Source organism: Eschrichtius robustus, chromosome 3 (assembly GCF_028021215.1).
Source record: "Eschrichtius robustus isolate mEscRob2 chromosome 3, mEscRob2.pri, whole genome shotgun sequence".
Taxonomy (NCBI): domain Eukaryota; kingdom Metazoa; phylum Chordata; class Mammalia; order Artiodactyla; family Eschrichtiidae; genus Eschrichtius; species Eschrichtius robustus.
In genome coordinates, this window is record NC_090826.1 from 770,867 (window position 1) to 791,145 (window position 20,279).

Genomic DNA, 20,279 nt, shown 5'->3' on the forward strand with positions numbered 1-20,279 from the left:
TCTGTTGTACTACAGGATTTTTAATTTACAGAGATGGCTGAGTGATGACAGGGAGAGGCTAAAGCTATTGAAAGCAGGTTTTTGTTTTTTTTTTTTTTGGCTGTGTTGGGTCTTCGTTGCCGCGCACGGTGGCTTTCTCTAGTTGTGGCGAGCGGGGCCTGCTTTTCGTTGCGGTGCACGGGCCTCTCATTGCGGTAGCTTCTCTTGTTGCAGAGCATGGGCTCTAGGCACGTGGGTTCAGTAGTTGTGGCGCACGGGCTTCAGCAGTTGTGGCTTGCAGGCTCTAGAGCGCAGCCTCAATAGTTGTGGCGCATGGGCTTAGTTGCTCCGCAGCATGTGGGATCTTCCTGGACCAGGGCTCAAAGCTGTGTCCCCTGCATTGGCAGGCGGATTCCTAACCACTGCGCCACCAGGGAAGCCCCTGAAAGCAGATTTTTATGCCTTACATTTCCTGAGGGGAGGGCACACCACGCCCCACAGGGACACAGGCAGAAGCAGCAGTGTCGATCGGGAGGCAAGAGCAGGGGCCCGGGGAAGGCTCAGGCCTTTATTGGGGTTCCTGCGGAAAAGGCAGGGCAGGGCAGGGAAACAGTTTCTGATTGGTTTGTTTGATAATCCAGTGGGCCTTGGTGCACAGAGGCAGGCCTGGCCCTGGATGACTTCAGGCAGAGGGATGTCAGCTGGGCATGTGAGAGAAGGCAGCCGTTCAGGGCGTGGGTAGGGACGGCAGGGGAGAGGAGGACAACTGGCCGTTCGTTTGGCCCTGTCATTAGTGAGTGGGTGCCAAGAGACAAATACTGAATCTAAGGAAACACAGTAAGAGTGCCAGTGTGCCTGGTGGGAGCACCGAGGCTGACACCCCGATGGGGGACGGACAAACGGGAGCCCATCGGGTTTTGGTCAGTTCTGTGGCCACGACTCAGTCTCTCTGCCAAAGAGCGTGCACAGGGCTGGAGCTGCAGGGCTGACGTGGCCCTGGGAGTCTGGAATGGTTCCAGGTCAGCCCCACGCTTCTTGCTGGGTCTCCAGCCACTGCTTCCTTCTCCTCCAGGGACCTCTGGGGTGTTCTCCCGTGCACCCTGGCAGGTGGCCTCAGACCAGCGGAGAGGAGCCTGCGTGCCCTGAAGGCCGTGGGAGCCTGGAGCCTTTGGTCCTGCTCTGGCCCTGCAGCCCTGGGGCCCTGTGCCCCTAGGACTCCTCCTGCTCTCCACAGACGGCAGGCCCCAGGTCCTGGGCCACCTCCCCCCACTGCATCCCCTGGGTGGGGCTGGCCCCTCGGCTCAGCAAAAGCTCTGCGGTGGAGCCGTGGCCGCGCTCCACGGCAAGATGCAGGGGGGTCACGTGGAGCCAGCCAGCAGCGTTGACCTTCGCACCCCTGGCCAGGAGGTGGCCGGCGACCTCCATGTGGCCTCCCCGGGCAGCGTGGTGCAGGGGGGTGAGGCCCAATGTGTCCCGAGCGTCCACCTCTGCTCCCCAGGCAGCCAGCAGTTGGACGGCGAGCAGATGTCCACCAGCAGCAGCCCTGTGGAGTGCAGAGCGGCCGTGCCTGTCCTTGAGGCTTGGGTCGGCCCCGTGCTCAAGCAGCATCTCCATGTCCTAGAAGAGAAGGGGGCAGGGGCAGGGCTGGCCTGGGCGGGCCACACAGTGCTCAGCTGCCCTCAGCGCCCCCTTTCTCCACGCTGCTTCCTTATTTGGTGCCGCCTATGGCACCTGCTGGGGCTCTACTTGGAGACCCCACTTGCCCCCTAATGGTCCTGAGCCGCCTGTGGCCCCTCTGCAGCGCCCGGGGCCTGGCTGGACTCAGGCCCGCGGCCGGTGCCCAATAAATATTTGGTGCTGCCGGCCCAGCGCCCTCCCTGGGCTTCCAAGAGCTGGTTACCAAGGGGAGTGACGTCAGGGCGGCACTCAGGGCCCTGGTGCCCGGCCCCTCCCCACCACCCACACGATCACTCCGGGGGCCGGGCCGAGACGTACCTGCCGGCGGCCCAGGTCGGCCGCGACACCCAGCGCCGTGGCCCCCGCGCCGTCCCGGGTGTCCACCCGCGCCCCGTGCGTCAGGAGGAGGCGCAGCGCTGCCGACTGCCCGGCCGCGGCCGCCACGAGCAGGGCGCCGTCCAGGCCCGCGCCACCGCCCGCCGCCAGCAGCTCGAGCACCGGCAGCCGGCCGCCCGCGGCCGCCCAGTGCGCCGCCGTCCAACCGCGCGCGTCCGCCGCCGCGGGGCCCGGGCCCGGTGCGTCCAGCAGGCGCCTGGCCAGCAGCGTGCGGCCCAGCGCGGCGGCCCAGTGCAGCGGCGTGAGGCCGGCCTCGCAGCACGCGTTCGCCGACGCCCCGCGCCGTAGGAGCAGCTCGGCCGCCCGCGAGGGCCCGTGCCAGGCGGCCTCGTGCAGCGGCGTGCGCCCCGCACGGTCTGCGGCTACGGCCCGGCCCCCGCGCTGCAGCAGGAGACGCACCAGCGGCACGTGGCCGCGCAGCACGGCCAGATGCAGCGGGGTCCTGCCCGCGCGGTCCCTGCGGGGCGGGGAGGGCGGCATGGGCGAGGGCAGGGGCACGGGGAAGAGACCTGCTACCTTTGCCCAGGAGGGAACCCTCTCCACCCCTCAAGGGACAGCTGCCTCCGTCTCCCACTGAAGGGACACCAGCCACCACCCCTACCCCCACCCCCGTGGAGTACCGGTCCTGCCCCTGGGCTCACCTCTCCTCCACACTGGCCCCTTGCCGCAGCAGCTGAGTCACCAGGCCCACGTGACCCTTCCACACGGCCTGCAGCAGGCGCCCCCAGGCCTGTGGGGCGCTGGGCCCCTCTGTCCCAGCTCCTGGGGCCTCCTCGGAGCCCAGCTCCAACCACCGCAGTTCTTGCTCTGCCCCTGCCTCTGTCAGGTCCTGCTTCCGGGGCTCAGAGACCCTAGAGTCCATCTGGAAAGAACAGGAATCCAGCATGGATGCTGGAGGCCCAGGCTGGATCCAGCCCACTGTCCCCAGGCCGACAAGGACCCCTTATCTCCCCAGGGGAACCTGGCTACCACTTAGCCTTCTGACGGCCTTGGCTCTCAGCTACCCCCAAAGCGAGCCCACCCAGGGGCTCTGTCCTCCGGCTGGGGGTCCTCTACATGCCGTCCCGGCCCAGCCACAGCATGGTGGCCCTTTCATGAAACTCCCCCTGAAGTCACAGCGGTGGGGTATCTGCTCCCAGAAGGTGGAAGGCTGGAGCTGCAGTTGTGCGGTGGCGGTGGGGCCTCCCGGGGGCCGGGCTAAGGGCCAGTTCTCCACTTGTTTACCCAGCAACTTAAGGGGAGGCCCTGCCTGCGGGCCACAGCCCCTGTCCCAGCAGCCGTCAGCACCTGCCAACTGCCAGGGCCTCTGGCTTGTCCTCCCTCCCGGGAGACAAAGACCAGGCAAGCAGGAACTTGCCCGTGGACCACAGCTCCTCAAGGAGCACAGCCTTTGATGTGCCACGACTCGCCCCCAGGAGACACCCACACACCTTCCCCCGGGTCCTCCGGGTCCCCCCTTCGAGCCCTTCCCGCCAGCCCCACTCCTGTCCCTGCTGGCTAAGACCAGGCTGGGTGGTGGGCAGGGTGAGGTGGGACCCTTTCCCCCCACCCAGATGCTGCGTGAGGACAGAAGATTCTCCAGGGACACCAGGCAGGCAGCCTGGACCAAGGGGTGGGATAGGAAGCCCCCTGAGAGGAGACTGAGGCAGGTCTCCAGGGGCTGTGAAGGGGCAGAGCCCCAGGCAGTTGAAGGAGGGAGCCAGGCAGAGGGAGGACTGTTAGGAGACGGGCTACATCTGGACGGTGGACGTGGTGCTGCAGGAAGCCCTCAGTAAGGCCTCCAGGTTGGTCCCCTTGGTTCTGGGGCCCTGGGGCAGGGTGGGCCGGGGTGGGTGGCAGGCCCTGAAGGTGCCTTCCCATCCCCCAATCCCTGGGTGAGGCCACCCGTCCAGAGCCCAGACGGGAGAAGGAAGTGGGGCGGCTTCTGCAGCCTTGTCCCTCCAGCCGCCTCTCATGACCGCTCACCAAGAGGCAGCACGGCTTTGGGGTGGTGGCTCCCACCCCAGCCCCTCCCCAGCTTCCAGAGACGGACGAGGTGTCCTCAGGGCCCTGCCCTCCAGAGAGGGCAGCCCTTCCAGGTGCCGGATCCAAAGGGTGGGTCTCCAGGCAAGGGGCTGAGAGGCCCCGTCCCACTCCCAAGCCACACAGGTCCTACCCCATAAGCCACGGTCACTCCTCTTCTAGAATGAGAGCTTCGTGAGCGCACGTCACACAGGCTGGCAGATTCGTCCTGTAAGGAGCAAGGTGTTCTGGGTGGACGCAGACAGTTTACTGGTTAAGCAGCCGGCAAAAGCCAGAAAAGCAAGGGTGTCAGCCCTCTGCACCCTGTCCCCGCAGGATGACCCAGGAAGACGCTGAAAGGAGCAGGGCCAGATGACAGGGGCGCGAGGACATGGGGTGGGAGGGGCACCCTGTTGCTGAGGAGCAACCTCTGTGCTGCAGCCGCGCCCTGGGGGCCCCGTGCACCGTCCTGTCCCTCATCAGAGCCAAGGAAGCTAGAAACTGCCTCCTGGTGGCCTCCCCACAGGCAGAAGGCAGTGAGACTGGGCCGTGGGGCCTGTCCCCCCCCGGCTTCTGCCATGGCCTGGGCACTGCAGCTTGCTCAGTGACCTGCAAAGAGCTGTCCTGCTACAGGCAGAGGCTTCTGTTGGCCTCCCTCCGCGTTGAATCCACAGGCGTCCGTCGTGCCTGGCGCACAGTGGGAGCTCAACGGAGTGCTTGTTGAATGAGTGAATGAATGAGTGGAGGACCTGGGGGAGAGGGTGGGGCTTAGAAAGGAGATGAGTCCAATACCCTTGCTGTCTGAACTCTCTTTTTTACCCCAACTTCACTATCAGAATAAATAAACAGCTACCGTGAGATCTTCACACGCGTGCGCCAGTGCAAGCAGTTCAGTTGCACATGTGCTGGGCAGCAGGGCTTGGCGTGTGTTGCAGGGGGCCTCAGCAGCTGTCCTGGCCGGCGTGTCTCCACCCGCGTCCCTTGAACAAGCTGTGCATGTCGCTGTCATCGAGCTCCCTACGTGTCTGAAGGGTGCTGGTGAGCTTGAGAGGCCTGAAAAACATTACAAGAAAAGTTGGAAGGGATGAGGCGGACTGTAGGGGGAGGGAAAGAGAAACATTCGCATCTGGTGCCACCCGGCCTCCTTCATCCAGCTCCAAGACAACCTACTCAGTGGTTTAAGTGTCAGCTAGTTATGTCAGTGGTGTTTATTTATTTATTATTATTATTTTTCAAATAATTTTATTTATTTATTTATTTTGGCTGCGCCGGTTCTTAGTTGTGGCATGTGGGATCTTTAGTTGAAGCATGAAGGCTTCTTAGTTGCAGCATGTGAACTCTTAGTTGTGGCATGCATGCAGGAGCTAGTTCCCCGACCAGGGATCAAACCCAGGCCCCCTGCATTGGGAGCACAGAGGCTTACCCACTGGACCACCAGGGAAGTCCCTGTAAGTGGTGTTTAAAACACTGTATGTCGTGCACGGAAACCCCGGGAGGCTGTTAGGTGCTAAGAGTATTTTGGTAATATTTGGAGAAATTAGTTGGGGTTTTTGGAGGGGCTGGGAATGCTTCCCCCCCTTACTTGAAATCACAGAATACGCGCTCCCCCTGTTTTCAGGATGGATTGGATTCTGACACAAAGGATGCCTGTAATGGTAGCTGCCATTATTGAGTGCCTACTGTGTGCTGAGTCCCACATTAAGCATTTCACATACGTTATCCACGTGCCCTCTCAACAGCCCTGCAGTGTGGGCACCCAGCATCTTCTGGGGCTGTTCTGATGCTGAGAGGGGCCAGGTTTGGGGATGAGGGAACCATAGGGGGCTAGGTCAGACGTTGACCTTCCTGTGGCAGCTACGGATGGGGCAGTTGCCAGAGTTGAGACTAATGAAATGAAACCATTGTGTGCAGGGTCTGGAAGTGGGGAGAGGGCGGGACCTGGGGGGAGGACGGCCCAGTGCTGAGCTCTCAGGACAGCTGTACAGGCTCTGACCAGAGCACGCCGGGGCTGGCAGGGGAGACTGGGCAGGGCTGGAGCTGTAAGTAACCTGGCAGAGAGAGGGCCAGCCTGGCAGCGAGGACCTGAGGCTCAGGTGTGGCCCTGGAGACTGATGGTCAGGGTTGGACCTACCTGGGCCAGGGTCCTGCCCTCCAGCTGAGTCCACTATCTGGTTGCTGGGGTCTGGGTGGAGGTCTGACCTGGCAACCTAGGGTTAAAAGGTTGCTAATCTGACCTGGGTGGGGGGACAGAGGGTGGGCATCAGTCCTGCCACGTGACCACCGCTGTGAGCCCACCAGGCCCACTGCCAAGAGAGCATGAGTGAGCAGGAGAGGGAGACAGAGGAGGACGAGGGAGGGGGCGCTTCAGACACGGCACCCATGCTGCCCCGAAGGCTTCCTGACCACCAGGCCTCAGACCCGATGTCCCCAGGGTGGGCGGGCCCGGCTGCCCCAGGCCGGGGGATCCTGCAGCTGCCACGTCGGGCCCTGGCTGCACTCCTGCTCCATCTGCTGCTGCCCGCAGCCGTGTTCCTGCTGCTGCTGCTGCCCGCAGCCACCACTGTGTACCTGGGATTCCTGTGCCACTCGAGGGTGAGCTGAGCAGTCCACGGGCGCGGGGCTGAGGAACTGTCTGGGGTCCTCGGGGAGTGCAGGTCCCTGGAGGCACGTGTGCCCCTCCCTGAAGAGCTCCTTCTCCTGCCAACCCCCCCCACGCCCCCCCACCCGCCACTGGCCACAGCAAAAGAAGGGCTTTTGTTTGCCACCCAAGGGGACGGCTCTCTCCCCTCCCCTGAGGCCTCTCAGCCTTGTACCAGGAGCCGCCAGGGCCTGGACAGCTGGGCAGGGTGGGAAGAGGAGGAGGGTTCCAAGAAGAGAAGAGAAGGATATTGTCAGATTTAAGCAGTCCACAGTCCCCATCCTCCAGCCTCCCCCAACACACTGAAGACCCCTCCTCCCCTGGGATAGGTTTCCCCACGTATGGAAGGGGTTATGGCTTGGTCTGGGATAGGGAGGGTATAGGCAGATGGGCCCCTTTCTGCCCATCTGGGGAAGGGGGGGCCGGGGGAAGGGGGCCGAACGCTGGGCCGCAGTAGACAAGGTGGCGCCAGCTGGCGACACCCCAGGGTAGGGCCTCGGGGTCAGATGCCAACTTAGGAAAGGGCCATGGAAGAGCAGAGAGAGCTATCCTCAAGGGACTCCTACTCGGGCCATTTACCGCCTGGGTCCCCATCTCCCATCCTCGGCTCAGAAATGCCTGGCTCACAGCCAGCCCCAGCCCCCACGACGCCGGCTCTGCCAGACCTCAGGCCCCGCCTCCTCCTCTCCCGGCCCCGCCCCGGTCCCCCTGCTCTCAGGCCCCGCCCCAATCCCTCTACACCCCCCCGGCCCCGCCCCGGAATTGAGGCCCCGCCCTCTCCCGGTCCTTTTGTTACCAGGCCCCGCCCCGGTCCATCTGCACCGGCTTCCCCCCGTCCGACTCACACCCGAAGCGGGGCTTAGCTCCCGCCCCATCCACCTGCTGCCAGGCCCTGTCTCGGAACTGAGGCCCCACCGCCCCGCCTGACCGTCCGCCCCGCCCTCAGGTCCACCCGGCGCCCCGCCCCGCGTGCCGCGCGCTGCTGTCCGACCGCGGCTCCGCGGCGCTCATCGTGTCGGGCTTCCTCTCGCTGCCTCCGCTGCTGGTGCTCGCCTCGGCCGCCCGCGCCCGCCTGGCCCGACGCCTCCGCTCGCTGCTGCCACCCCCGACCTGGAGTCCCGGACCCCGCCGCCACCCCGACGGGGAGGAGCAGCTCTGCGCCTGGGTGTGACCCCAGAGGCCTCTCCAAATCCCGGAGGCCCCCGAACTCCCCCCGTGTCCCCCATCGGTGGCTCCAGGCTGGTGAGCTCAGAGTCTGCGTCCAGGTCCCGGCCGGGAAATCCCGTGCGCGCCGCGCGACCCCGTGCGCAGTGCTCCGAGGGGCCGCGAGGTGGCACCGGACTCCCCCGGACCAGGGCGGCCCTTCCCCACCCTCACCGGCCGCCGCAGTCCCCGCAGCCGCCGAGGGGCTGGGACGCCCCCAGAGAACAGGGAGATGGCTCTCGGAGAAGGGGCGCGTGGCCAGGCTCGGAGAGAGGCGGCCTTCCTGGCTTCTGCCATTGTGGCTGTCCTGGGCTCCTGTGCCCCGACAACGGGCAGTCCCTGCGGGCCCCCTGTCTGGTCCGGCAGCGGCCTCCAGCGAGTCCCAGAGGTGGGGAGACTTCCACGCTCCACGGTTCCAGAACTTCAGTGGCCAGAGCACTAGGGCGTGCAGGGCTCAGCCCGAGACCCGGGTCAGCGTTTAGAGTGAGGGCTCTGTCTGTTCTCTCTGGATAATTTTAAGATCTTTTCCGTCTTTTGCTTTCTGTGCTTTTAAGCATGTTTCTGGTTGTGGCTATGTTCTTATTTATCCCCTTGGTACACACGGTGTGTCCCGTTTCTACAGATTCACATCTTTCATCAGTTCTGGAGAATTCTCAACCATTATTTCTTCAATTCTGCCTCATTCATTCTACATATTCTTTCTTGGGAAACACCTGTTACGTGAATGCTTCCCATTGTGCTTTTACCATCATGTCAGTTCAGCTCTCTTCTGTGTTTTCCATCTCCTTGTCTCCCAGTGCTGCGTTCTGGGCAATTTCCTCATCTCCCTCTTTGAGTTCACTAAGCACTGGCTGAGTCTAATCTGCTGATTATCACATCCATTTAACTTAAATTATTGTGTCGCCCTATCTAAAAGTTATCCTACTCACTTCTTATTCAAATCTGATGATTTTGATGATCTCTTGGTGCATGCTCGTGATTTGGATTCCAGCTTTGACTTCTGGAACATTTCACACATAGTTGTTTTTATTTTTTTCTTTTAATTATTTATTTTTTGGCAGTGCCCTGCAGCATGCGACATCTTAGCTCCCCAACCAGGGATCAAACCCTCACCCCCTGCATTGGGAGCATGGAGTCTTAACCGCTGGACCACCAGGGAAGCCCCACACATAGTTATTTTACAGACTGTACCTAACAACTGCACTCCCTTTGCCTTTGGGGGTCTAAATCTGTTATTTGTTGCTTCTGCTGACTCAGTAACAGCATATCGTTTCTTTGAACGTTTGTACTTGTTAAGCATCAGCCCACACCTGTGAACGTTCTGAGGCCACGTCCCTCCACAGAGGATGCCCTTGTGAGGCGTGACCAACCTGGGCCCCCGTTAGGGTCCTGGTTAGTACCCCACTGTGCAGGGCACCCACACTGTGGCCCTGATGCAGTGTGGCTCTCCATCCCTGTGTTCAGGGAATTCTCTGCTTTCCCATTTGTTTCCGTTCATCATCCTGGGTTTCTGTTCACTAGGCTTCTATCTGTTTATTTATGCACTTCTTTCTAGCGTTTCCTGGAGGGGAGGGGGCTTGGAAGATATCTACTGCCTTGTAAGCCCAGCAGTGTATTAAAAATGTGTTTGTTGTAATTCGTCCAGAATCTAGTAATAGCTGGAAGGCCTTGGAAAGGATCTAGCACACCATGTGGCCAGCAGGGCTCCACCTGTGACCAGGAGGTCAGGGCCCAGATGTGCCCAAGGATCAGCACTCAGGGCTCACTCGTGGCTTGAACAGGGCCCGAAGCGGGGCTGGCTCGGGTCCAGCAGGAGTCCTTGGGGTTTTCCAATTGTCTGTGGCCGGTCAGACGGGAGCCTGGCGGGCTGCCCCGTGCCCGAGGAGAGCTTCCCTGGTCCGAGGCCGCCTTCCTTCCCCTCCCGCCTAGGGTTGGGCAGGCTCTGGCCAGGCGTCAGAGGACTCTCCTGAGGCTCCGCCTGGCCCTGGAGTCATCAAAACAACAGCTGGGCCTGGTGGGGGCGGGGAGGCCACCATGGGGAGCTCAGCTGCTGAGGCCACTGGTTCCTAAGGTGTGTCCCGGCTTCCCAGGCCTGCCCAAGCCCCGCGTGGCCTCCAGCTGGCCCCGGGGACAGCCTGCCTCAGCTCCAGCTCTGCCCACCCACTCACAAAAGGAATACTTGTGGGGGGCTGTGGAAGGCTGACAGAGGAGCCTAGGGGTCTGCTTTAGGGGGCCAGCCATCAGGGAGGACGGGAAAGTGGAGGGTAGAGGCCCTGAGCTACTGGGTGGGTCAGAGGAGACCTCCACTTTGGGCAAAAAATTCTCTTTCTGCAAGTCCCCAGGCCCCTGCCCCGAAAGAGCGTGCCTGGCCATGGGGTGCACGTGCACGCGCGTGCCTGTGTGTGTGTGCGCGTGTGTGCATCGTGTGTGGGTGTACATGTGTGTGCCTGTGAGGGCGTGCCTGCATCCCCTCTGTCTGCTGGTCCTCACACCCCTGGGGGGGCACTGTCCAGACCCCACAGTTGTAGAGTCTGGGCTTCGCAAGGTTCCCTGATCTGCCCAAGGCCACTTATTGATTCACAAAGCATTTCCTAGCAGCCCAGGTGTCTGCAGGCACACTCTTGAGTGGTGAGCAGCTAGGCAGGGCTAGGAGAGCTGGCCCATTCTGTCCCCATGGTCTGTACCCCAGGTGTGAGCCCAGCCCCACCCAGGCATGTGGGCCAGGCAAGGGGTGCTGGGCAGAAACTGAGCTGTGCTGGGTGGGCTGGGGAGGAACAGGCAGAGCCAGCCCTGTGCTGACTCTGGGGACTGAGATCCCTCCCCCTGCCCCGTGGTCCCACCCCCACCCCTGGGGACTCCCCCCAACCAAGGTGCTGACACAGTTCTGTCCCTCCCTGCTCTCTCTTTCCCCATGTACGCCTGCCTGGACCCTGCTTGGGGCTAGGACAGGGTATGAGGGTCACCTCCCTGTTACAGAAGGTTCCAGCACAGGGAACCCACACTAGGGAGGGGTCCCACCTCGGGAAGGGCACCACTGTTCAGTTCCCTGCACAGGCTGAAAACCAGGAGTACCTGGCTGCCTGCCTGCCTTTCTGCCTCCCAGCTGTGCCCTTGGGCCTCTACTTCTTCGAGGCCTGGCATCAGTCCCCATCCTGCCCCTGGGCCCTCGCCTACCCCCATGAAGCCTGCCCCTGCCCTTTATGCCTCCCAGGCATCCTTGCTGCCCTCACATACACTGGCAGGCCCCCACCCCAGGGCTCTGGTACTTCCTCTAGCTCCTGCCCCCCTGGTCTGACATGACCCCACCCTCCAAGGGGAAAATGAGTAGACATGCATCTTTGCAAACTTGCCGCTGCCCATCCCCCTTCTAGCCTGGCAGGGCTGGGAGGACAAGGGCTCTGCCCAGTGCCTGCACGTCCCCAGTGCAGAGTCTGTCGTGTGGCTGGGCCCAGCACAGAGATGACTGATGAATGCAGATGGGGTGGCACCCACCCCGTACCCAGGCTGCCCACCCCATCAGCTGTCTTCCCTGCCACCCTGGGTGTTGTTGGCTGAAGGACTGGGCAGGGGTCGTCTCTGGGGCCACGAGGGGCAGGCCTGGGCCCCTAGGGAGTGAGACGATGCGACCACCAGACCCCCAGGACTGGCCCCTCAGGCTCTGGCACGTCCCTGACCACAAACAGGCAAGTCGAGCCTAGAAGAATGTGTGGGTGGGTATCGGCAGGGGCCTCTGGGCCCTGCCGCTCTTGGCCACCCCTTCCCTCTGCTTCTGTGACTGTTGCGTGCAGTCAGGGGGCCTCAGGCTCACCCACGCTACCCTCCAGGCCCACAGCAGCCGACCCCCACTTCTGGTTTCTATGTTCCCAGCTGTGTGTGTGGGTGCCTGTGTAAAATACAACTGACATGAAAACCAGCGTCACAGGCATCCCTGCGGGGCGGGGTGGGGCCAGGCCACTCTGCCCTTGGGCTCTCAGCTGGGGTCAGGGGTGGGGTCAGAGGCCCCGGGAGCTGCCCTTTTCCCGGGGGTCAACATGACCACAGTGAGCTGGGGACAAAAGGCCCTTCTTCTCTGCAGAGGCCTGGACGGTGCGGAGGAGGGCGCGTTCCTGCGGACCGGCGGGGAGCAGGGGCGGTGGCTTGGAGAGCAACGTTGTCCCTGGGTTTTGTGGAGCCCCGTCCACCTGCCTGTGAACCGACAGGCAGGGTGTGCCAGCTCTGGGAAGTGATGCTTGGGGACTCCCGGACGGGTCCAAGGCCACAGGCTGCTCCCTCCTCCTGGTCCCCAGAACACAGGACCAGGCAGGGGCTGGCCCTGGGGGAGGGAGGGGGCTGAGGCCAGGGCCGGATGTGTCCTGGACGCCTCGTCCTTCTCTGCCCCCCCTGCCCCCGGGCCTGTCTTCCTTCAGAAAGAATGTTTCCCGGCCATTATATTTGTGCTTCCTCTGGCGTCTGTCTCAAGCCCAGCCCTGGCCCTGACCACTACACCCCTGGCTGACCCCTGTGTTCTCTGGGGACCCTCCGTCTGCCCATGTCTCACCTCGGCGGGGGGGGTGAGGAGACTCACCATGATGCTGGCAGCAGGGCAAGGTGTGGCCGGCTGAGCCACAGGGCAGATCAGGGGACTGAGTGGGGCAGAGCTGACCCTGGGGGGGGGGGGTGGTCTCGGTTTGCGGGGGTCAGGCCAGAGCTCAGCGTGAGCATCTGGAGGGACTCTCGGCCAAGGCAGGTGACCGAGCTCAGCCAAGGCTAGGGAGAGGCCCTGGCTGACCGCTCCCAAGGCCAGGTCCCCGTCCCTTCTCCCTCTGATGGAGAGGCTGGAGGCCTGCTTCCTCGAGGGCTTGAGTCATGGCCAAGAAGAGTGGCTCAGTTTTTCCAGAAGGGATGGAAACTTCCCCGTCAGCCCAGCAGCATAGCCGAGGTGTGACAGTGGGCCCACCGCTGGGCAGGAGTGGGGACCCACAGGGCAGATCCAGTGTGGCCCGCTCCCTGCTGGTGGGTGCCCAGTGAGATGGGGCAGGAGCCAAGCCGTGTAGGCCATCTGTACCTGGGTCAGCTCCCCGCGGGGCCCCCGGGTCTCCTCCAGCTGCCTCCGCTCACAGCCCCATCTCCGCAGCAGCCCTGCTCAGCCTCGGGTGCTGGAGGGCTGGGGGCCAGGCACGGTCCCTCTGGGCGGTACACCCTGAACTGTGGGGGTTCGAGCCCATTGCCGCCCCCTGGGGCCCAGGCGGAAGCACCAGGCAGTTTCTGGTCCCAGCCGAGGCCTGAGGTCTGTGGAGCTGAGCCAGCCCCACCACTGCCAAGATTCCCGGCGGGGGTGGGGTGGGGGGGGGACGGCGGGGACAGAGTTCTTGCTTGTTCCTGCCCCAGCTCCTCAGGCTTAGCTGAGCTGCTTCCTTTTTTAGGCAAAGTCAGAGCTCCAGTCTGTCTCCCAGCCTGGCGTCTCACCTGCCAGAGGGAGGAAGGAAAACCATTGAGTCCCATCCGTCCTCCCTGCTGGGCATTCTCCTGGGGAGGGGGGAAAGGGAGGGGACATCCTGGCAGAGATGGCCCTGCCGCCTCCCCGTGGGGGACCTGTGCCCCCACCCAGCTGCACAGAGAGGAGTGGCTGGGAGAGGGCGGCGGTGACCCCACAGAAAGGCATCTTAGGAGGGAGGGGGGCAGGGCTCTTCTGGACCTCACTCCTGCCCACGGGACACTGCCCCATCTCCCCTAAGGGCAAGGAATCTGCCCTGGGGGCACTGAGTGTCCCTCAGGATGTCCCCTGCAGCCAACCACCTCTGCTCTGGTCTAGCCAAGATCCCAGATGCAAGGCTCCTGGTCACAGTGGAGGGTTTCCCCAGTGGGCTGCTTGGGGGGTTCTGTCCTCAGTCCTGAGCCCCTCATTGGGCAGGGCCTATGGGGACAGCTATATGCCCAGCATGATCACACTGGACAGGCCTGAACCAGCCTTCCTCAGCTCCTATGCCTCTTCCTCTAAGAAGCCAGGTGAGGTGTCCCCCGGGAAGCTCCCCCTTAAAGGTCTCAGGCTTCTTTCCCCTCCCGACGCCCTGTCTCCTTTCTAAGTTCCACCCTTCTGATCTCTGTTGGTCATTCCTTGGAGGAACATGTCAGAGCTCCCATACACCTGCCCCTCCCCAGGCTCTGTGGCCAGAGCCTGGGACTTGGTGGGGGGGACGTTGTTTTTGGTGTCACCTACACACTCTCATACCCCCTGGGGCTCTCTTGGGCTTGGCTTCAGGGACTCCCAACACTGCGGAGCCAAGGGCAGCGGGCCTAGGGCTGACCCAGCTTGGTGGCTCCCTGCTCAGCTCCTGGCTGGGGGCTGGGGGCAGCGGGTAGGGGACAGGGCTGACTCCAAGGCCTTACAGCCGGAAAGGGAGACCGCAGTGTCTGTGTGTGCATGCCACCCGCGTGTGTCTCGGCGGCATCTCACTGAGTGCCGCGTGTCGCCGCACGTTTGGGCCCTTTGTGCGCGCGCCTCCCCGGAGCCGGTGCTTCTTCGCAAGCGGGGCAGCGCGCGCGCGACAGGGCGGGACCTCGGGGCGCGGCCGCGGTGGGCGGGGGCTCCCGGGGGCGGGGCCCGGGTCTGGCCCGCTCGGCCGCGCGCCCCGCAGCTCAGGAGCGAGCGAGCCACGAGCGGAGGCAGAGCGTGACCGTCCCGTCGCGCGCGATGCTGCCCTGGACGGTGCTCGGCCTGGCCCTGAGCCTGCGGCTGGCGCGGAGCGGCGCGGAGCGTGGTGAGTGCGGCGGGCGGCCGGGCAGGACTCAGGTCCCGGCGCCCCGCCCCCCCCCCCCACCATGTCCGCACCGAGCCACGCTCTCCTTCCGCGGCTGTGGGGCGGGGGCAGCTGGCAGGGGACCACACCCACCTGCGGCGCGGGCCCCGCCGGCAACTCCGCGGGATCTTGGGGCCTGGACGGGGAGGGGATGGGGCCTGTCGGGGAGGCTTGTCCCTGCCTCAGTTTCCCTTTCCTTGGAGTGACCGTTAATAGAGGGATGGTGAGAGGGTTGGCGTCGCCCCACTGGGTTGGGGGAAACTGAGGCCGCAAGGCCGGGACCAGAACCGAGACACCCCAGGCCCCTGTCTGCTCATGACAGTGGCGAAGGGCCCCATCTGCCCCCCGGGGTGCCGGGAGGAAGGGGGAGGCCCCGGAGGGGCTGATAGGGCCCTCGGGCTGCTGCAGCAGGTAACCTGCTTCCTGGGTCCAGGTGGAGCAGAGGATGGGGGCCAGGGGAGGGGTGACATCATCTGTAAGTGGGGTCAGGACTCCAACCGGGACTCCGGTCTTTGGGAGGGGCTGCAGTCAGCGCTCTGTCCCCCCCATGCCTCCACCTCTGTCCCCACTCTCCCCAGCTGCCTTTGTGCCCCCACCGCACGCCCCACCGGTTGCTTTACCTGGAGGCTGAGCGATGTAGGCTTCTTCTTGAAAGCCAAGCCCTGGTGGCCCAGACCCATCCACCCACCACTCCTGGGGGCTGGGCCGGGTCCAGCCTTCACACAGAGTCTGCTGAAGACAGGGAGGGTGTGGGGGCTTGGAGGGGTCAGCTCTCCTTTGCAGATGAGACATGAGCCCAGGGGGTGCCCCAGGCATGTGGCCAGGGTGCAGAGTTGGAACTGCTGAGAGTGTGAACCTCCTGTTGGCTTAGGACCCCTCTCCCCCCCGGGGTGCCACCCCAGGACCTTTGGGGTGTGACTGAGCAGGCTTTCAGGGCTTCCTTGGGTAAGGGCAAGTGCCAGCTTAGGGAAAGCTCAGGCCCTGGGGGTTCTGCCCTGGGTGTGGGGCTGCCTGGGGGCCACCACCTGGGGCTGAACCCTTCCCTCTCCCCCAGGCCCCCCGGCATCTGCCCCCCAGGGGGACCTGCTGTTTCTGTTGGACAGCTCGGCCAGCGTGTCTCATTATGAGTTCTCCCGAGTTCGGGAGTTTTTGGGGCAGCTGGCGGCCCTGCTGCCCCTGGGCCCTGGGGCCCTGCGTGCCAGCCTGGTGCATGTGGGCAGTCGGCCGCACACCGAGTTCCCCTTCGGCCAGCGCAGCTCAGGCTCGGCCGTCCAGGACGCCATACGCGCTGCAGCCCAGCGCATGGGTGACACCAACACTGGCCTGGCGCTGGCATACGCCAAGGAGCAGCTGTTTGCCAAGGCGGCGGGGGCCCGGCCGGGGGTGCCCAAGGTGTTGGTGTGGGTGACAGACGGCGGCTCCAGCGACCCCGTGGGGCCCCCCATGCAGGAGCTGAAGGACCTGGGCGTCACCGTCTTCATCGTCAGCACCGGCCGCGGCAACCTCCTGGAGCTGTCGGCCGCCGCCTCGGCCCCCGCTGAGAAGCACCTGCACTTTGTGGATGTGGATGACCTGCACATCATCACCCAGGCGCTGAGGGGCTCCATTCTTGGTAGGTGGGAGGAGGCAGGGCCCGGGGGAACCCCAGCGGGGATCTCAGGAGGAGGGCCAGGTGAGCCTCCAGGAGGACCTCGCACGCCTGGAGCAGAGGCCAGGGCTGCAGGCACAGGGGTGCACACGCGGCTTCTCCAGGGACACACTCCAGCCGTTCACCCCAGGCGCCCCCCAGCCTGGGCTGAGGCGGGACAGAGGGGCAGGCTTGAGTAAGCACCTCCAGGTGGGGCTCTCTGCTGGAGAGTGGGGGAGTTGGTGTGGGCTGAGGGACTCGGGCGCTGCATCTGGTGGAATGTGTCCACCTGGAGAGGAAGCGTAGGAGGTTCCAAGCCTGGAGACTCTGCAGAGGGGCCCACCAAGCCTGGAGGGAGGGGGAGGGCCAGGTCAGGAAGGGCCGAGACTGCCCCCCAAGAGCTAGGGCCCTACTTTCCCTGGGGCGAGGGCAGCCGCGGAGGGGTTGGAGTGGGACTGCACCGCAGGCGGTTGGGGATTGCTGGAGAGGAGGGCGGACCTTGGAGGGCCCGCTGCGGGGGCTAGCAGCTCCCCTCCGAGTTTCTTGTGGAACCCCCTGACCCAGCTAAACCTGGCGGAAGAGGGAGCTGGTGTTGAAGGGCCTGGTCACTGGCAAGGTTGGCTGTAGCCACTGAAAAATGCCAACGACCCCAGGGTCCTCCCAAGTCTCCACCTGTGGTTAATCGTCCACCTGAAACCGGAAGGGGTTGAACTGTGGGTTGGAGGGAGGTAGAGTGTCCTTCCGAAGATTTACTCCAGGACACCTGGCCCTGGTGGCCCCTGGGTCAACCACTGTGGCTGAGCCTGGAGGCGACAGCAGGAGAAAGGGCAAGCAGCTGGACAGGAAAAACCCAAGGCTGCAGGGCAGTGAGGCAGTAGGGCGGGGGCTCCTGGGAGCGGGGGCAGGGTCTGAGTGTGGGGGATGGGCGAGGGGCGTGCCAGCCGGGCAGCTGCACACCCAGCATTAAAGAAGGTAGCATGGGGTCCCGAAGGGCTTAACCCTGTCCAGACATTTATGAGCTTCACCCCCTTTGCACGGTCACTCGGCCCTGTGGTGCTCGGCATCAAAGCTCAGGAGTAACACACGTTTGGGGGTCCCACCCTGGAGTGCTCCCAACACACTCTCCTGGGGACTGGACGCCGGCAGCACCCGAAACTCCAGGTCCAGCTGCTCCTGGGGTTGTCACATCTCTCCTGCCCCTCGGGGCATTCTCCAGTGGCTCCCTTCTCCTGGCTGTACTGTGGGCCCCCTTTTCCTTGACTGTTCAGAGCTGAGCTGACCCCAGACTCTGTGCCGGCCACTCAGGCTGGATCGGGGGGCTGGTCCTCTGTTCTCTGACATCATGACAGTTTGGATCCTGCCACCTTTGAGGGGCCCTTGTCCAGGCCACTGGACTGGGTGGGAGGTGGCTGCTATACCTCCGCACTGGTTTGAGTTTGGAGCTCAGGCCAGGAGGGAAGCTGCTGACGGGCAAGGTAGGGGGCTGGCTGCACTCATGTCCTTCTGCGGATCCTTAGGATCTGGTGGGCGTGGCCGGGGCTGGCCTGGCGCCCCGCGCCCTGCTCCCCGCCTCTGGGTGTCTTCCGGGAGTCAACAGTCAGAGCCCCAGTGTCGGGCGCGAGGAGGCACCTCTGTTCTCTGACCCTCTGCCCCCCACCCCGCAGACGCGATGTGGCCGCAGCAGCTCCGTGCCTCCGAGGTCACGTCCAGCAGCTTCCGTCTGGTCTGGCCGCCCCTACTGACCGCCGACTCGGGCTACTACCTGTTGGAGCTGGCGCCCAGCGCCGAGCCGGGGACGGCGCGCCGCCAGCAGCTGCTAGGGAACGCCACGGGCTGGGCCTGGGCCGGCCTGGACCCTGACACGGACTACGACGTGGCGCTGGTGCCGGAGTCCAACGTGCGGCTCCTGAGGCCACAGCACCTGCGGGTGCGCACTCTGCCGGGTGAGGCGGGACGCGGGGCCAGGCGGGCTGGGGGTGCGGGCGCGGCCGGGCAGGGCGCGGGGCCGGGCGGCGCGGCCCCCTCCCAGCTCACAGGCGCTTCCCCCGCAGAGGAGACCGGGCCGGAGCGCATCGTCGTCTCGCACGCCAGGCCGCGCAGCCTGCGCGTGAGCTGGGCCCCGGCGCTGGGCCCGGCCGCCGCGCTCGGCTACCACGTGCAGGTCGGGCCCCTGTGGGGCGGCGCGGCGCAGCGCGTGGAGGTGCCCGCGGGCCGGAACAGCACCACGCTGCAGGGCCTGGCGCCAGGCACCGCCTACCTGGTGACCGTGACGGCGGCCTTCCGCTCCGGCCGCGAGAGGGCGCTGTCGGCCAAGGCCTGCACGCCCGACGGCGAGCGCAGCCGCGCCTCGCGCCCCCAGTCGCCGGGCGCCGGGGGCCGGGAGCCGTGAGCCGGCCGCGCCCGCGCACCCGAGGGCGCCCTTCTCCCGAGCTCGGTGGGTCTTGCCCCGGGGGTGGGATGCTGGCCGGCCTTTGGCCCGCGGGATCCCCGCGCAAGAGGGCGCCCTGCTTCGGCGTCCGCCCTTCAGGACGCGGCCTCGCCTGACCCTCCGCGGCAGCTCTGGCAGCGGCGCGTGCCCTCGCGACTCCCTCCCCTGCCTGGCCCAGAGCTTGGGCAGGATTTAGCGGGGAGGTGGACAAGGAGTCGGGGTCCCGTTGAGAACGTGAGACCCGAGATGGCTCTGGGCCCAGGACCACAGGGCGCCTGGGCGGCCGGACCTTACACTTGTATTAAGGGCCACACCCTCTGGTGGCAAAGGCTAGCACTTGTTTGAAGGAGCTTGGTCTCCGTGGCAGCTCTGAGTCCCCTCCGGCCACTCAGGTCCTGGATGGGAAGGGAAGGAGGTGGCTCTGGCCAGGTCCCCAGAGGCTTCCTGGAGGGAGCAGGGTGTGGGAAAGGGGAGGGGAAGTGCTGGGAGTTGATCGTGTGGTCAGCAGCTGGGTGGCTGGAGGGACAGTCTTCACCGGCATGCTCAGCCGGCTTGGGGGAAGTGCTTGCTGGGAACAGTGGCCCTTCCTGCCTACCCAGGACCCCACTGGGCCCAGCCACAGCCACTGGGACGCAGATGGCACCTTTTGGGAGGAATGGGACAGGAGCTTGGCATTTGGGACCCTGGAGACAGGCGAGCTTGTTCCTGCGGGACCCCAAGGCTGGCGCTTGCAGGGAGCATTCCCTGCTTCTGGCTGGAGGGCCTCCAGGCAGGGGCAGGGACAAGCACGGTTCCCCTGGGTGCTGCGCCCCAGCCATTCTCTGCAGTGTCTTCTGAACCCACCTCCTGTCACTCCTTACTATCCTGGGGCCACCAGGCAAGTCCCAAGGCAGTGCTGCTCTCCCTCAGCCCCACCAGGCACCTCCTCCTCCGCCTGCGCTGACTCAGTGCTCACTTTGCCTCTTCCCCACTAACGCCCCAGACTTTAAAATACAGTAAATCAGATGTAAACTTAGCCCTGCAGTCTCCTGAGAGTGCTTTATTCCTTGTGAAAACACGCCAGCCCCATAAAAGGTTGCAAGTTAAAAAAAACGTCTTGGGTGGAGGATGGATGGTACCCCGGCTGGTGCTGGAGAAGAGGAGGGGGGAGCCTCCCCCTCCCAGTGCTGGGACTCAGGCCACCGTGCCCCCTGCGGCCTCCCTGTGCATCTCCTCTTCAGAGAGCGCAGGCCCCGTTTCTGAGGGCATTGCTGGGACCTGGGACAGCAGGCCCTCTGCAGGGCTGCCGCCACCTCTGCTGGCCCGGCCAAACCCTCAATGGCAGTCTGGCTCCTGCTGCCACCTGCTAATGGGAAGGAGAGCCCCTAACCCAAGCAACTGCATGTTGAGAGGTGGTCTCCGGGGCCCCGGTTGGTGTCTCAGGCTGCATGCCCCCGCCTGGTGGGTGTGTTGTCGGGGAGGCTTCAGGTGCACCCGTCTGCCACCATTTCCCAAGCACCTGCCTCTGAGCATCACGTGGCCCCCTGCTCAGGCGCCCACGGCCCACACCCCCCA

At 64.5% G+C, this 20,279-nt stretch overlaps 3 protein-coding genes across 5 annotated transcripts; 2 read left to right on the plus strand and 1 right to left on the minus strand.

Annotated features, from left to right (window-relative positions):
- On the minus strand, positions 1-6,718 carry ANKRD65 (ankyrin repeat domain 65). 3 transcript variants are annotated; one of them, XM_068538668.1, is made up of 6 exons: positions 6,185-6,718; positions 4,907-5,106; positions 4,208-4,282; positions 2,694-2,914; positions 1,975-2,509; positions 1-1,596 (listed from the first exon to the last, which is right to left on the minus strand). In XM_068538668.1, exons 2-6 carry the CDS (start codon positions 5,060-5,062, stop codon positions 1,189-1,191), a joined length of 1,395 nt encoding a protein of 464 aa, XP_068394769.1. In that variant the 5' UTR covers positions 5,063-5,106; positions 6,185-6,718; the 3' UTR covers positions 1-1,188. The 3 variants fall into 3 exon arrangements, with proteins under 3 accessions (XP_068394769.1, XP_068394770.1, XP_068394771.1); XM_068538669.1 differs by lacking the exon at positions 6,185-6,718 and adding an exon at positions 4,663-4,802 and having other exon boundaries at positions 4,907-4,988; XM_068538670.1 differs by lacking the exon at positions 1,975-2,509 and having other exon boundaries at positions 1,262-1,596.
- Positions 6,357-12,508, plus strand: TMEM88B (transmembrane protein 88B). Its single transcript, XM_068538671.1, has 2 exons — positions 6,357-6,645; positions 7,638-12,508. Exons 1-2 carry the CDS (start codon positions 6,370-6,372, stop codon positions 7,860-7,862), a joined length of 501 nt encoding a protein of 166 aa, XP_068394772.1. The 5' UTR covers positions 6,357-6,369; the 3' UTR covers positions 7,863-12,508.
- A 1,970-nt stretch (positions 12,509-14,478) lies between these two features.
- On the plus strand, positions 14,479-19,740 carry VWA1 (von Willebrand factor A domain containing 1). The gene is made up of 4 exons (XM_068538672.1): positions 14,479-14,631; positions 15,725-16,282; positions 17,962-18,240; positions 18,349-19,740. Exons 1-4 carry the CDS (start codon positions 14,565-14,567, stop codon positions 18,684-18,686), a joined length of 1,242 nt encoding a protein of 413 aa, XP_068394773.1. The 5' UTR covers positions 14,479-14,564; the 3' UTR covers positions 18,687-19,740.
- The last annotated feature ends 539 nt before the right edge of the window (positions 19,741-20,279 follow it).